Source organism: Lagopus muta, chromosome 8, assembly GCF_023343835.1.
Source record: "Lagopus muta isolate bLagMut1 chromosome 8, bLagMut1 primary, whole genome shotgun sequence".
In the NCBI taxonomy this organism is placed as follows: domain Eukaryota; kingdom Metazoa; phylum Chordata; class Aves; order Galliformes; family Phasianidae; genus Lagopus; species Lagopus muta.
Genome location: NC_064440.1, coordinates 26,120,431 through 26,138,065, shown reverse-complemented (window position 1 = coordinate 26,138,065; position 17,635 = coordinate 26,120,431). Strand labels below are relative to the sequence as shown.

The 17,635-nt window shown below is 40.8% G+C and overlaps 1 protein-coding gene across 4 annotated transcripts in view; it reads right to left on the bottom strand.

Annotated features, from left to right (window-relative positions):
• The window catches only part of SATB2 (SATB homeobox 2), a 128,975-nt gene that overhangs the window by 91,274 nt on the left and 20,066 nt on the right, over positions 1–17,635 (bottom strand). For all 4 annotated transcript variants that reach the window (XM_048952983.1, XM_048952982.1, XM_048952985.1 and 1 more), the window contains one exon: positions 11,899–12,075. In XM_048952983.1, coding sequence (XP_048808940.1) covers positions 11,899–12,075 — 177 coding nt within the window. The remainder of the gene's footprint in view (positions 1–11,898; positions 12,076–17,635) is intronic.

Sequence of the window (17,635 nt, the reverse complement as noted above, 5' to 3'; positions counted from 1 at the left end):
ACAAGGAATGCTTGCAACATGAGACTTCACTCAAAGGGCCAATTACCTGAGCCAAAATTAGAACCTATTCCACCTATCGATCTGTGAAGTCACAAACTGCATCTCACAACTGCTGCAGGAAAGTAACTGCTCGTTTTGTAAAAGACAAATGCTACAGAGGTAAGTTATTTTGTCATAAGTCAATTAAAATCATAGAATGGCTTAGGTTGGAAGGGTCCTTAAGGATCACCTAGTTCTAACCTCCCCACCACGGACAGGGTGCACACATGGACTAGGAGGTACCAATCTCCTAGAGAACACGCTATGTCCAAAGTGTTACAATCCTAAATTAGCTAGAGATCTTGTCACATAGCCCATGGGGTGGTGCAATAGTTCTGAATGCAGTTCAGTCAGCAGCAGCAGCTTGCACCCACGGCCAGTGCCTTGATACATGGCTAAATAAAATCTAGACAAAATGCTCAGCACTCAAACAAAGTACAGAGTGTCTATTAATTGCATGGGAGTTAGCACTGCCATCATGTAATCCTAGGTGAAAACATGATTTTTTATTTTTTTTCAAATTTATTGCGAACTGTTAAAAGTCATTCCATTTAAACAACATTGCACAATTTCCAGACAACTGAATCTGTGAAAAAAGCCTTATGGCTTTATGTCAAGTCTTTCCACATTATTATGGTGCAAAGGCTACGTAAATTTATCTCCTTCTAATTCTAGATTTTTTTAAATATCAAGACAGTGTGTTTTTTCTTTCCATCTGCAGCTAAGATTTCTCCATCTCCGACCCATTTATATGCAAACCAGAATTTAGGCATAAGAGATGCACATAAAAAGAAAAGGATTCAGAAGAAGCTGCGAAGATGCACGATAGCAATTCCATTGTTTAACAGCCTCTCCTTCAACAAAATCCACACTGCTACCACCAGCACCAGTGTGCCACTCAGCACTGCAGCACAGCCTGTGCCTCCATCCCAACTGTGCTTCACTCAGGTGGGAAGGAAACCAGCAGGCAGGGGCTGCCCCACCTCATTGGGATGGCACAGGTGCTTACTGTGGCATCAAATATTAAACTGAGCCACTCCCAGAGCCATGACATCGTGGTCACAAACAGCTTGGGAACACTTGCTCTGCTGCCTCTTTTTAGCTCTTTCCTTCCCCACCTTACCATACAGGTAAGATACTTGCACAGCAATGAAATCCACTGCTAAATGCAGTTTTCCTACACAGCCACAGAAGGGTAAAGAAAAAAAATCTAATGTTTTTTACAGTGAAATAAATATGCCTTACCCTTGCTATTCAAATAAATCTTGATTGCAAGGCATAAGTTAAGACATATCTGTGTGTGTATGTGTGTGCGTGTATATAAACTTTTTTTTTTAAAGTGTAATCCACCGTTCACCATAAACGCTGCAGTTTTCTCTCGTACCATCCAAACTAGACTGTGGAAGCTCTCTAGTTTAACATTACATCCCTTTCCTACTTGCTTTTATGAAGTCACACACACCCTTCAGGCTCCCTTCTAAAAAAATTCACAAGCTCACGCTGGGATTTCAACAATTTGGTGTCGGTATTTTAGAATCTGGGAATCACAGTCAGCTTAACAGAAGCAGCTTTCTGTCAGTACACTTGATGATTAAAAGCCATTCTGGACAAATAAAACAATATCTCCATTTATACAATATAAAATTAATCCCTGTAATAAATGTATTAATTAACCCTTAAAAGGGCATTAGAGTACGACTTTTTTTCCTGTTACAAGCAGTATACTTGTTCCAGACCGTAAGCAGTTAGTAGGGTTTAATCTAATCCATTTAACTAGAACTTCAGTAACATTCTAACGGCCTTGGCACAAGCGCCAACACATTTCAGTACAAAATGGCAAATTTAATATAAAACATTTTAAACTTTTAGTGACAGAATAAAATTCCATCGAGAATAGTCACAAAAGACAAATTTTAACAACTGCCAGTTTCTACTAAATTCCTCCAGAAGGGTAATACTGAATTACCTTTATTATTTCATTATTACTGTACTTTTTGCTGATAAATATCCAGTTGTTTCAGAAAAATACCTCCTGATGATGCTTTGCAGGCAGATGCACCCGAGGAGAGCACAAAAATGGGAACCGCAGAAGATTCCTACAGAAGCCTTCAGGAGGGAAGGAAAACCAAACTGCAGCATCGCAGTGTGGACACTAATGCAGCACTAATGTGGCCACAGCAGCACCTTTGTTTCCCTTTTCATCACAGAAATGCCCACCTACACTGTACCATCCTACACATCAATCATGCCTTCCCACCACAGCCAGACTTTTAACGATTTACTTTGTGCTGTAGACTGTGATATCTTTCACTTAGCTGGAAACTACTGCTTTTGATGCAGCAAGTCATCTTTGTCGGAGATAAAACCACTTCTGAGAGCAACAGGTCTTTCCTCAGAATACCAAATAAAAGTTCTATCCTTGATCCAAGATTTCAATGTTTCCATGAATGCACATACAGCATATTTTCTTTTGAACAGATTTATCCCATTCAGCACAAGGTTTTATTTTTATGGAAGTGGCTGTTTCTTGTTGACTTGGGTTTCTTCATTTCGTGGCAATTAGTTGTAAAACACCTCAAGATGCATTGCTAGAACAACTGCTCTACAAAGAGCACTTTGTGTCTTATTGGAAAATATTCAGACGCTCAACCCAAACAAATGGTGCCTGTAATAAAAATACTGCCACGTATCTTCATTTGTACTAGAACAAATCAGTTTTATTTGTTCAATCTGCATTTTAGTGTCATAGGTCTCTTAGAAAAGATAAATTATAATTCCTTATGCAATCAGATATGAAATTAAGTCATCTTACTGTGCAGAAGAATTTATAATAAAGAGACCATGTTAACCAGTTTCACTGAAAATATTTTGATCGTGTCAAAAAAGGCAGCATAAAAATCTTTAGTGTTTTAACAAATTAACACTTGCCTTTTGGGTAAAGCACTGTACATGCTGTTAATCTTTTAATTAGGTTCTCAATTTCACATACCATTTATGGTAGGGGGGATTTTTAGCGATCAGAAAATGCAAATGCATGGTGCGGCTATGCTCTTTTAGCAGAGACTTCTGAAAAAAAAGTTATTCACATGTGCAGCCCTCTCTATTAAAGTTCCATGACAATACATTAATAAATATCTGTGAATACTACCAGGAGAATACCATTCTCTGTTATTAATCATGTAATTACTATGTTATTATATAAGCAAACAAATACAGCATTCAGATACAGAAAAACGCGTGTTCTCCACTCTCAAGACACAGGAAAAGAAAGTTTCCTATTCATAATGCACACAGTTTTTAGATCCATCATCAACATTTAAATATATATAATAGATGCTGTCTGCATAAGTGGATACATAAATAGTGATGTTTGAAACATAATCTATGGAATATAAAATAAAATGCCAATTTTCTCCTGTTGACTGCTGTACAATTCTGCCTAAACATCTCCTTCCAGGATGTTGAAAAGATCTGGTGTTATCTATAGCTCATTATTTGATGTGTTCCTTTCCTCAACCATTTGGTCCATCCTCAGTTTCAATACAAAATTAACACTTTTTCACCCACAGACTATTTCATAGATCCTATAGCTCATGTTGGGAAAAAAAAATCCATTCAGATAGGCAGACAAATTACCATCAGTTAGCAATCCCTATGCCAAGGGACATTTTTAGTATGAAGCTGTCACTGTGGAAGTAGGAACTATCTACTTGTTATCCCACATAATGATTTTTGTTAGGAAAAGGAAAAAGGCCAAAATGTGGCTAAGCAGCAAATATATTATAAAAACAAAGTATGAAAGCAATTTAGCTAAGAATCCTGACTGGCACACATTCTCTTCTTCCTAGCTTCCTTGTTTGAATTTAACTCCTTATTGGTAACTGCAGAAACAGGTGAAGTTGAAAATGCTGCACATACACAACTGTCACAGCAACCCTTGTAATAATTTGGCATAAAATAAAAACCACACTTTCTCCAAAAAACTGGGGAGTGAAAAGAGATTAAGAGGACCCCAGATCCCAGCATTACTATAGCTATATTGTTTAACTGACAGCTACTTCATCCTAGAATTTATTGTTTGTTTTTTTTTTCCCCTGGAAAAACCAAAGGTGGTCACTGACAGACAGAAAGACAGAGTGCGAGCGATCCTCTGTAAGCCCTGCAACAGGGAAAGGAAGAGAGTCTTACTGCAAACAGCCAAGCAGCTCAGTGGGCAGAGGAGGGCATGCATACCCGCTTCTCTCAGCCCAAGCTGGAATGTGAGCATTAATTAGAGCCTTAATCATCCTAACAGGAATGACGTCTCAGTGACCAGTCTGGAAAAAGGTCACTCACAGAACCACCTCCTGCTAATGGTTTTTCATACTGTACATTTAGCCATTTCACTTCCTGTAGATTCCTGATGACAAACAATACAGGAGGACAGATCGCCCCTATATAAAATTGTGCAGGCAAAAAAGATGCAAATGTAAAGATAGCTATCTATCATCGAGTTCATGACAATTCTGGGTAGGGCCAGGATGACCAAAGTTGGATATCTCTTCCACAGTGCTCCTATGTGGTGGTAAGCAACTCAGAACTGACCCTAAAGAGAGTAAAGGAGGATGCAGGGCACAAGACTTGCCCGGTCAAGGCAAGGAAAGTAGCAGCTGGAGCCGAGTCCACAAGGAGCATGGAGGAGCAAGGCCAACTGCAGCTGTGCAGAAAGCATCCTCTTCATGCCACAGATCTAAAAAGTTTTCCAGGCCCTGCTCTAGATAAAGGCAGCAGTATCTCAGCAGACAAGAATATCTTAAAAGAAAAAACAAATACAAAAAAAGCTCCCCTAACTTGTGTGAAGCACCACCAGGCTCTGCTCTCCTCATATGCTACTGAATTTTTGAAGTATATTTAGCTTTTTAGCTACCAGGCTGCTAAATGCACTTCATTTTCCTTCTCCTGACAGGGAAAGACCTAGGCTAACCTAATTTATTCCCATTTTTAAATACAGCACTTTATCAAATTCATGGAAGAAAGACAATTATTTTGTTTTGAATTAAAATGAATAAACACCATTTCCCAATTTTCCTCAAAATTACCCGTGGTTCGTGGGCTTGTGGGCTTAGCTGAGAGGTTGAGAAGGGGCCAAGAAAAATCAGAATTTATTATAAGCTGGTCTGAGTTTTTAATTGAGTACATACAGGCCTTCTGGAGAGAGTGTAGTTTTTATTTTATGCCAAATTATTGTAAGGTTTGCTGTGACAGGGCAAATAAGTAAATAAATGAATAGAAATAATTTTTTAAAAGAAGTCTATGGCCCAATTTCCCCAGCATTTCCTTACTGGTTTATAAAACAAGCAGAACGTATGAAAATATGCCCTCTAAGAGTGTGACACATGAAGAAACTCCAGTGCTGCCCAGATACCCTCACACAGAGCCTACAGCCGCAGCAATTGGGAAGCACGACAGACCACCGCCCTCGAAAAACAGAGGTGTGGATTTGCTGCTGCGACCTCAGCAATGTTTCTCAAAAACAAAGTGAGAGAGGAATTATTAAGTGTTTTGTTCCTCTTTATCTGCAACACAATCTGAGACTTACCAGTTTTGAGTAAGGAACAAACAAACTACAGGCACTCTGCTGTAGCCCAAAGCCAGCACCTAGATGCGACAAACTGCAAAGTACTTGGCCTAGAATGCTCCTCAGGCAAAAGAAGCCCCAGGCAGGCAGGTCACAAAGGTAAGGGGCTTCCCAGTGACACCCAGGCTAGTTCTGTCTCCTCTTGCTGTCCCTGTTTCCTGCTTCCCAGCCAGGCTCTACCCTGGCAAAAACCACAAATGAGATGGGGAGCAGTGTCAGAAGTGCTGAGCTGGTCAGGGCTGAGTTTGGGTACTTGCCTCTAGGCTGTTCAAACACCAATAAAGTACCCATTTGTTTATACTACCCAGATGTTTGCCGTCTAGAAAAATAGATTATTATTTGTGGAAGGTTTTGTTCCATCACAAAAATCCTGTAAATAATATATTGGGATCAGAAAGCCAATACCACATGGCACACATCAGTACTGGGCTGGTGGTGGGGAGAAAAAGGAAAGAGAGTCCTTTGACCACTATTGAAAAGTTAAGAACTTCCATCATGAGTTTATCAAAGAATGGCAATTCACTGTCACACTTAATGCTATGGTGGACAAGGAGGGAGGCAACTTGAGAAGTACTGGGTTCTGATCTTCTGTTTCTAAACATGCAAAGAAATATTTATCTGTATAACTTACATGTATAAAATAATTTGTATGTACCTACACGATAGATCTAAATTACAAATGTATAGTTCTTATATATAGAAGTAAAACATCAATCTATTCCATTAATTACATATTTTAATATGATATCATAGTATTTGCTTTTCAATCACGAAAAAGTATAATTTAAGTAAACCCTATGAATGCAAATGGATCTCTATCTCTCCCTTAATACTTAAAGATTTCTTAATAGTCCCAAGTGGTATTTAGAGAGAAGGCTTGGGCTGTAATTGAAACGGCATGAGAGGCTGAACCTTTAACAACAAGTGTCTTTCAAATCCTATGCCCATTATGCACTGTAATGGCTACTGAAAAACAAAGCAGGAAGAGGCTTTCAACATTCTCACTGAAGTCTAACTTTCTCTCTCAGCTCCTGTAAATGAGTTTCACTTACAGTTGTCATGAAGTTTTTTAGGGTAGACAAAACAGTGATTTGCTGGTAAGCATCCGTATATAGGGAAATAAATAAATACTCAAGCTGTACTCAGACCAATTTCTTCAAACATCACAGAGAAAGACAAAGAACACAACTCAAGCAGTGCACAATTCAAGAAGGAGCTGCTTTTACAAGGACCGCTTTGATGTAAATGGCTGAGTACTACTGAAAGAAATCCAGTCTGCTCAGCAAACCCAGACAACTTTGTCACTAAATGTCATGTCTGAACTTAATGTAGGATGCCTGTTAGAGTTGTACCTCACGTGCTTATTACTCCTGAATGATTATGTAGGGCCCTGTATAAACAATGAATATTAAGATGTTATAATTACAAAATAAACAAGAGAGTTTGGCAAAGCAGATTACAATAACAAAAAGAGAATAGATAGAAACCTTATCCCTATCCTGGGCTCACTCACAAAACTCCAGCAGAGCAGATCTCCAGAAGAGATCCTTCCCCACTGGTAGCCAGCTCTTAAATAGGTCTAGGAGGAGCCAGGCTCCACCCCTTCCTGCAGCACAGGTGAATTGCCTTCACCTGTGCTCCTGTGGCTGACTCATGGCTCACCTCAGGTGATCAATCAGAGGTTCAGGCCATGATTCAGCAGTTCCCATACAGGGCCTTTCAGAATTTCACCTCCAAAGTTGGAAAGAAGAAAGGCGAGCTTATCCATAAGAAGCATCCCCAGGCAAGGTGCACAAAAGGCAATTGCTGAATAAAGAGCTGCTAAGGATGGAACCAGACTACTCAGGTGAACAGAGCCCTGAAGAGGGCTGGGTTGGTTTCTCTTCTACTCATTAAACCCTAGATTAAGAGATGTTTGATTATACAAACAGGGAGCCACAGCTCAACCATACAACTGGCACTGGGCACTTGGCTATGGAGGCAGAAGATCCTGGATTATAGCACTCTCACAATTTATTGCACAGGAAATACGTTCTCCCAGGTTTCCTCTCATCTCGCCCATACTTCTCTGTTGTGCCTGTATTAAAAAGTAACTTATCTTCCCAATTGCAACAAACTTAGCTGTATACAAGCAGCACAAGTTTTGCAGGGTTTTGCTACATTTTTTCTGTACCTTTCTTGATAGAGAAACATAAAATCAGTTTGCATGTGTTCAACACAGCCCCCAGTTGGTACATTCTGCCTTCACCTCACATTCAGTTGGAAACTACTATGGTCCCAGAGGCAGCACAGATGGGAATATTTCACAGGATCTTTTGTATTAACTTTCTGTTTGGGTCTTCCCTGAGCCTCGCTCTTGAGAAGCAGATCACAGCAAGTAACACAGCACAGCAACAATATTCAAGATGTGCTACCCACACAGTCAGGGCAGGCACTCCTTTGCCCTGCCAGCAAACCGGCAGAAAAACCTTGGAACCAAAGGCAAAGTCTACTTTGATGGGCCACTAAGCTTTGTGAGGCTCTGTAGACAACGTACACCAGTTCTGTGTATGCTCACAAGAGCTAGCAGGGAACCAGTCAAAAGAGAAAACGCTACTTGATTTTTCACGTGGATTCTAAGAAATTGGTAGAAGTGTCAGACTGGAACTGCTCTTCCTCAACTCCACAGTGGGAGACAGTCAGCTTTCACAGCAGGTCCAAAGCTTCAGACCGTTCACAGAGTACTTCAGATTGCAGGTAACTTCGTACTGCCTTGGCCTCAGCACTCAGTCCCTACCAGCTCGCCCCCTCTTGCACAGCTCACTTAGAGTACCACGCCCAACAATACAAAAATAACAGTAACAGAAAATAACTTTCAAAAAGGCACCAGGGCATGTAATTTTTATTAAATTACACACAGAACAGGTGCCCTTTTAAAGCGTGACTCTTTTTCTTACCAGAAGGCTCTTGTAGCAGGTTCCCTAGTGTCAGGTGTAGACTCAAGTGATGAAAGAAAAATACATAAATGTTGATTAAACCTTTGTTGCCATTCACACCACCAACTTTCACACCCCAGTGCCAAGCTGTTAACAAATTCCCATTCTGTTCCAGAAGACTTTTCACAGCTCCTGTCAGAAAAGGGAAGTTTCACGAGGGCAGAGCTTGCTGAAAAGTTTCCGCTCTTGCCACCATCAACAAAAAATGTTTGCAACCAGCTGTTTGTGTAATAATAACTGTGTCCTGCCCAAACTGTGGGGGAATAAAAAGCTTCTTCCAGCAAGGCATGGGGCCATCTTCATGTATATCCCCCAGTATGTATTTGTTTCAAGACATTTACGCTAAGACTCCTCAACTCCCTGGGGAGCTCAGCAGCTCTGGGCAGACCCACAGCAGAGCCTCCTCGGACACACATTCCCCTCCATGTCACGTCTTGTCCCTGGCACGCAGGCTCTGCAGTACAGTAGGCGATGTGAGATGGGGCCCTACGCACAAATCGCGCACCACCTGCTTGAGACTCAGCAGGGCTGTGCGAATGCTGTGGTGAACTGCGGCGAAGGCGGTGTGAAATTGCACAGCAGTTCTCTCTCCTGCCATGACTCCATTTTTTCCCCCACAAGTAGCTCTTATCTGACATTGGAGACATGGTTCTTTAGAATGCACAAACACGAGAAGTGTCCTGTGAGATGAAGCAAACAGTGGCTCTCCTTTCGATAGTCAACCAAAGAAGCAGACATATAGAAATTATACAATATAGACATATAGAAATTTTCCTCACTCAATAGGTGACGACTGCTACATGCTAGATGAAGATTACTGCATAAGCAGCCTTTGCAAAACAAAGCTTTGACAGTCTCGTGTTTATTATGTCCTAGAGGACATGAGGACGCCTGGTCACGACGATGTCTGAACAACTCAAAGCTGGTGGTGCGCGATGCACCTCCTGATGCATTTCTCATGCAGATCCTGTAATTCAGCTGATCACAACACATAGAGAAGAACTAAGTGGCTGTTTATCAGCGTATATTGCTAAATGAAATCAATTCCAACTACTGGAACAGAAGCAGACTTTATCCAGAATGAACAGAGCAAATTAGCCTTATATTTTTTCCTCTTTCTCATATCAGAAGATTATTCTCCCAAATGTATCCTTTATTAAAGTATTTAGCAACATGTTTCTGTAAACACTGCTTGACAGATTATAGCCCAACATTCTAGAATTTTTCTCACAAAACTAGCCAGTCTCAGATACCTATACCAGCAAATTGCCTCTGCCTGGACCTCACCTCTCTGCTTGCAGACAGTAGCACAGAAGCAAGCTGTTTCAGAACAAGCTGCACACTAAATGTGTGTTAATGTTAATGTGTGTCTCGTATGTTAAACTCAGCATGTCCTGCAGTATTTGCCCAGGAAGCATAAAAGACTTCAGAGAACTGGTCCTTTGGTGTGACGATAAGCATGCTGACCAAGGAAGAGATTTTTTTCCTGGCAGATCTTTGAAGTAATTTCTGTCATTTCTATATATTATACCACCTGATGTTTCTAGTGGAAGGCAATGAATCCCTTAAAGACAAAAACCGTGAAGTCTTTTCTATTAGATTAATTGAAACAGAGGTTCAACTTTGATTTTATAGACGAGTTATTTGAGCACAACACCAAATGACAGATTACTAGCTGAACCTGCTCCCTGTCGAAGTCTGTAGCTTAAAAACGCAGTGGCCGTTTCCTCCCTGCACAGTGACTAATTTCCTTTGTGATTCAATCTGTCTCTACTCCTTGGTATTCTCGCAGCAGAGAGATGCTGCAAATGCAAGGTTCCCCAAGTGAGATGCTCAGCCAGTGTGGATCACTGCACTGAGTGGCATGCCTCCTCAGAGCAGGTTTCCCGCAAAGCCCATTCCCCTTCATAAGTGCCAAGACTGAAATCTTGGCCACTGAATGCAGTGTGTTCCACATGTTAGCTCACAACATATTGAGCAACCGTGTTAACTGAGATGGATAGTGCTGTCAAACAGGAAGCTGGCTCACCAGGATGGAAACAGTGGAATACAATGAACTTTTACATTTATTGGGAATAAAAAAAAAACAAGTGTCCCTAAAACGACATGAAATGTTTCCTGTTAAAAAACAAAACAACTATCTTCTCATACAGCTTCTATTGCTGCATTGTATAAATAAATAAATACATTAGATCTGCATGAGCTCTGCCCGTAAGCAGATCCTGAGCCTCTCACAGAGCAGAGAGGCTGACAGAGGAAATGAATCATTATCACCCTGCTTGGAGAGAAGTTTGTACAAAGAGTGCTGCGCTATTAACCGCTGTCTGGAACTCCTGCATTCAGCACTACGCTGCTCCCTCTGTTTGCGCATTCAAATTCCTAGCTATACAAAGTGACTAAAACCAACAGATAAAATCCAAATCCCCAGGCAAAGCTACTGTTAAACTACCCTAAACTGCAGGGGTCCAACTGATGACATGAGGATGAAACAAAGTCACAGGCTTCTCATCCAAAAGAGAAAACAATGAAATAATCTCCTTAGCATAAAAGTTTCTTGAAATGTGAAATTCATTTTGGAAAGATTTTTCCCGCTCCCCCACCTCCTCCCTGTCTCCCCCATTTATACAATCTTAGGTTTCGTGGTGATATTTTGGGTACAGAGAGGAAAGCTTTGTTAATTTTAGATTTTGCTCCTTCCGGAGAATCATTTTCAAAAAGAAGGAATGGTAGACATTTACAAAGCATTTGCAGCAGTACCGTAGACAAGCAGAAACAAAAATCAGTTTGCACATTTTGCAGTACAGCTATTGGTCATTAAGAGAATATGTATATGTAACCTTATTGTATTCAATACACTGCTTCAAAAATGCTGTTATATATTATAACATGCTGTTCAAAACGGCCCTGATAGAAAGAGACGTACCAGATACCATCTAGCCCTACACTTAGAGGTTCTACCCTGCTCTTCTGCGCTGATTTCCTCAAAGCAGCAACCTGCCTTGAGATGCAGAACAAATGTGTCATGAATACGCTGGCTGATCATTATCACCATATTTCACACTTCAGCAAGATCCAGCTAATGCTTTCTAGGCAGGCTAACAAGGTAGGTGTTGTTCTACACCTAGTTTAAGATTAAGTAATCAATACAACCGATTAAAACACTCCCAAGATTTCCCACCAATTTTCTTGCTTTCTCCTTGCACTGAACAGCCTGAGGTGCACCATTCAGTCAACACAGAGAAGAGGGAAAAGAACTTTACTGAATACCTTGTGCCTGAGCCGCAGAGCTGTGGGAATACCCCAGAGCCAGGAGCGCTGTCTCCACCAGCTGGCTAAAGAGCACATCTTTGCGAACCAGAACGAACTCAGCATGCTCTTCTCGATTATCATATTCAAGAGAGGCATCCGACTGCTCCACCACACAAAAGACTGGAATCATCAAACCTAGATGGAAAAAAAGAAGTCTGTGAGAGAGGAACAAGAAAAGCGTCATACATCTCTGATAAAAGCTTTCATTTAAGACACCTCCTAGAAGGCTCATCGTAAGTGGATATCGGCCTTTCTTCCCCAGGGGACAGCTTTTGTTTTCTTTCCAAGGGAAATACTCAAGTCTCATCACTTGACTCATTTACAAACCACACTAAAAGCCCCAGAGAATACAATTTAGGAACAAAATAACAGTCAGCATGAGGACAAATGAGATTTTTCTGCTAAGACTTTTTAACACTGAAGAAATTTTCTACAGTTCCTTGAATGCCCTATTCTTGCAGGTCAGGGCTTCTCTACACTAAGAGATCTGAAAACCTGACATGTAGACACCACTGTCCAGCTTCTCTCCACACAGTGACCATCATGGAGATATTGTTTGGGGCTAGTCCCATATGCACTTCTTGGATTGGCTAGGTTAATTCACATACTTCCAGACTATGGCCATCCTACTCGTTCTGCAAAGTAAACACCTTTGCACAAATTTTGCTGAAAATGATAATTTGGTGGTGTTGAGAGCTAATGGACCAGCAGTCCCTGAGAAGCCAGCAGTGTTCTCCCTCCTAATGTATGAAGAGAGTGAGAACAGCTCTCTTAGAAAGAGAATCAAGGATGAGGGTGAATCACAGAAGTAAAAAACTCAGGGAGCGTTCTGGATTCAATTTAATTCTCTTTTACTGTAAATTTACTTTTGTGGTAATGAGATCAAGTCATCTCTGGTAATAAACTGTGAGGCGTGAACTTAAAGGGATCCAGTACTACAGACAGGCCAGAAACAAGCCAATTTGTGGAACGTGGCTTTATAGTACTGCATGTCTGTGCACGGAGGGAAAAGCATGAAAGGAAAACACAGAAAACTTACTGAGTTGGAAGATCCATTTTCATCATTTGCTATGGGCCATGAAGTGTGTGACAAAGGAAAAAATCACTACCTCCAGCAACATAAATTTATTAATTGGATACATATATTTTGTTATCCCCTTGATAAGCTATGAAATATTAAGGGAAAGACAAATCCAAGCCTAAAGCCATTCTCAAAATGTGCTATGTAGAGCTTGCCTGAAAGTCTACTAGTTTACTTTTCAATCCTGTTTTTCCAGAAATAAATACGACAATTTCATGTAGATAATATGAAAATAATTATTATGGAAATATTCATGAAAGAACAGATACAGATCACTGCATTCCTGGTCTGGGCACTTCATAAGGGAGGAGAAAGCCAAATGTTGGTTCTCCTTCTATACCAAGCCAATTAATTAAGATCATCTATCAGCAGTTCTAATATCTGCAAACCAGTGGTCAAATATGCCTTCAAAAGGAGCCACACTGCCCTGAAATAGATACAGTCACAGCAGTAACACCTGCTAAGGGACTTGAATCCTCTAGGCTTGAATTTGCAGAGATGAGATTTATTTAAAATGTATTTCAGATACACATTTATCATTTAGTGCCATAGCTGGCAGGGATCAGCTCCCAATTGGACATTCTAACTGCAGACCAGCAGTAGCTACAAGCCTGGATACCCAGTTCATAGGTTTTAGCATTCTGTTTTAAATCACACCTTCAATAATGGGTAAGTAGGTTACAGCATCATATTGATGCTGCTCCCTCTTTACCACTGATTCTGAGATAAACCAACGCATTTTGCAAGTTCAAGTAAACAAATTTTAACACACTCACTCAGGAACATACATTGAAAAATATCTCTGGGTGCTTTTCTGAAAAGACAGAGCATGGCTGATTCTGTTCCCACTGAAGTCAGTGACAAAATTGTTATTCCTTTCCAAGGTTAAAAGCTGAATTGTTTGTCCATAAATCATTTAACTAGTTAAAATGAAATTTAACCCCTGTAAGTAACAAACATGCCCTCCCACCGAACGTACGGTCTGTCACAGCATTCCTGATGGGGCTATTAATGTCTCAACAGAAGAATCAGATAATTGGCCAAACGCTAAGGCTGCAATATCGGTTGTGTAAACCACATTTTGGCAAGACAGTGTAAGTGGGTGAATGCAAACTGATGAGAGGAATGCCGCAGCATCTTCCATCCTCCCGCAGCATGCTGTCCTCGTCACAGAACTGCCTTTCCACCTTTTCAGCACAGAAGCAGCACCTATTCTCCACACAATTTATGCCCACAATTTACTCTCTTAGTGCAAACAGGACCTCAAATGGCAGAAATGCTGTTGTCACAGCTCTACTGTATGGACGGCATGGTAGACTTGCAGGAAGCTTGCCCATGACTATTTTTCAAATGGCTCATCTGAGCCATCCAGGATCACAGGAGCCCTGCTATAGAAACAGCTTTTGCAAAAATACCTCTAAGCTCAGTGACCCAGCATAACTGACAACAAGCTGCCATTAGTACTTTAAAAACAGAGAGCAAAGGGCAGGTTACCACATCTGCCACTGCTAACACGTTACGATCCTCTCGTTGTGGCTGGACTCTTAATCAATTTTGCTTTCCTAGAAATCAAGAGTCATCCAACTTCTTTCCAAGCAAACCTCACTCCGAGGAAATCTCATCTGCTCTGCCCTCTATTTTGAACTGGAAAGAGTTAACCCATAATATCTCAAATGGATTTATTACAGTGAACTTCTCTGTTTCCTGATATTATCTAAATATAAATTAACATACCTCTGGTACATGAAAATCTGAAGGAAAACCATCTGCAGCTAAAACCAGCACAGTCTTTACACACCAGTACGCACGACGCCTTGTTCCTAGGTGCATAAGCGGAACCTCCACCTCACTACAGGGCCCTTGCAGAAGAGGGATGCAAGCCAGTCCATCCTGTCCATCATTCCATTGAACAGCTTACAGCGTTGCTCAAGAGAGCAGAAGACCAAGCGTCCAGAACGAAGCATTGCATGCAGGAAGAAAAGCCTAACTCACAAATCCTAAAAGCCCTCAGCTCTTTTCTCTAGTGCCTGCGCAGCCAGAAGCAGCATCCCTCCTCTTCACATGTACACACAAAAAAGGCTGAGATCCCTTTTGAGCAAAACTCTTGTGCATTTGCTCTCCCAGCTTTAGAGAGATGCTGTAGTGAATGATGCGGTGTAACTCATGGTGGATAACATACGGCACTGAGTTTCACACATGGAGAAAACTAGGGGTAATCTGAGGGCTGAAAAGAAAACACCTTGTTTTCTCAAAGAAGAAGTACAATATGCTGAATTGCACACAAAATATCAGTAACGATTACAAATTATCCAAAAGACTTTTTCTACTTGATACTGCTCCATTGAGCTGGCTTAGAAACAGCTCTTCAGTGCTTCTGTCAGTGCTTTGAACCCCATCTAGATAGCATTAAGTGTTAGAGGAACATAAAATAAGACCACAGAAAGCCTTTTAAAAGAACACACGTACACAAGATTTCCCTGTATTCCATGGAAGAGAACACAGAAAGTGCTTCCAGAAGAACAGAATGGTTGGTGGTGATCGGTACCTCTGTATACCAAATATTGTTAAAACACATCAGAAATGGGAGTTAAGCTCTGCAGTTGCTTTCATGGAGAACTTGTGATGTACAGAGAAGGCTTTGTACATTTCCTTGCATTTTAGCTGAGACTCATCTAAGCAGCAGAAAAATCAAGAAGCAATTAAATATGCAGACGACCTGTGCCCAAATGCACATTTTTCTCCTACTTGCTAGTTTTACTCCACAGTTTTATTTTCCCATAGAGTAACTTATTCTAAAAACGAAGAAAAAAGAAACAGGTATGCTATCTAAACAGTGAAAACTCTGGACTCTCCACCACACAAAATATTCATTAAACAAAAGCTTGAAGCCAGTTAAAAAATGTTATCAAACTGAAGTCAAGCAGCTCCCTGGAAAACACTTTGAGCTGCAAGATTTGCAAGTGCAAGCTGTTAATTTCTAATAGCCAAGAAAAGGACAAGACAGGGAAGACCTTTAAGAAGTCCTGCACTGATTTTTTTGGTTCACTTTCAAATAATATACTTTATCCAGTGCTTCAGATTGAGAATCAAAGGTGGCACTACCAGCAGTCACATTTCTACACATCACCAACTTCCACATGACCGCCCCAGGCACAGCAGCTAAACCAAAGGAGAAAAGGCGCCAGAAAAGCTGCAGAGGAGGTTAAACTATTCCAGCCACCCACCTCTGCTGCCCATTAAATCGGAAGCAGTGCTTGCTCATCCTAATAAGCGTAATATGAAGATCAGCCAATAAGAAGAGGCACCGATAAAATTTGTGTCTTTTTAGATTAAAATCTGTTTCCATCAGCACAAGTTGTGAGCCCCATCTAGGTGTTATTTAATTTAATCTAATTTGAACAATTTCCAAACATCAGCTTGATTAATTTCAACAGCGTGGTGTTATGGAAAGATTTACTGTACAGGGGTTGTCTAGCACAGAATTAATAAAGAAGCCAGTTCTTAGCCCTGAGTAACACGAGGGTTTAAGACTTCCCAGATTTCTAGTGGGAATACTTCACAGCACAAGCATGTTTTCTTCTGGGAGTGAAACCCACCAAAATTATTAAAAACTGAGATCAAATGGTGGTGTCAAACCCAAAGGAAATCATTCTAGAGGAGAGAGATTTTTATCAAATGAAGAAAGGGGAAAATAAAGTTTTTGTTGTTGCCGTTGCGCTTGGAGTTTTTGATTGCTGTTTGTTTTTTTAACAGAGACACACACAGAGCAATCTCTCTCCAAGACAAAGCAAATTGACATGGTTGGGAAATCAGGACATTTATTCAAAAATTCATAAACTACTGAAAACTCTTCATTACTGTGCGCAGAAAGCATTTCCTTTGCAGTGACGGTAGCACAGGTCATTCTCTAACTTAATCATTCCAATAGGGAAAAAAGAAATCAAACCCAGGAAAAAGCAAGCAGCATACACAAGTGTTTATGTACATACATACCTCCAAGTCCAGTGTTAAGTAAGTAAAAATAAGAACTCCAAAGGATGCTAAGATGACTAAAAACCTCATCCACATGCTAAAAGCAGGTTGTTCCCCATCTCCAACTGCCCAACGCATTTCCAGTTTGCACTTGATCTACACTGAGACTCAATCCTGAATGCCTTCAAGACGCTAAAATACCGGCAACCTCAGCTGGGCTTCCACATACGAGAGCCCCTCCCTGCAACAGAGACTGTGTCTCTGCTACTAAAGCACGGATTGTCTTGAGGAAATTATCTGGGTGAAGACTCCACACACTTAACAATAAAACATGCTTGCACAACTGACAGTAACCACAGGAAGCAATTGAAGTACAGAAGTCCCCAAACCTAATCCGTTTCTGCTTTTTCTTCAGGCGAAAACGCTTCATTCAGCGAACACCAGTGGGGGGAAAAGAGTCCATTTATTTATATCTGTTTGTACTGCTATAGAGCTGATCTTAAATATACTCATTTGGTACTCAGCTCTTTCCCTTTCTTTTAAAGAAATTTGAAAAATGAACCTAAACTGAGAAAGCTGTTTTAAAGAGAGAAATCAGTGTCCACCCAGCACAGGAAAGCCTTGCCAGTTCTGCTCCCAACA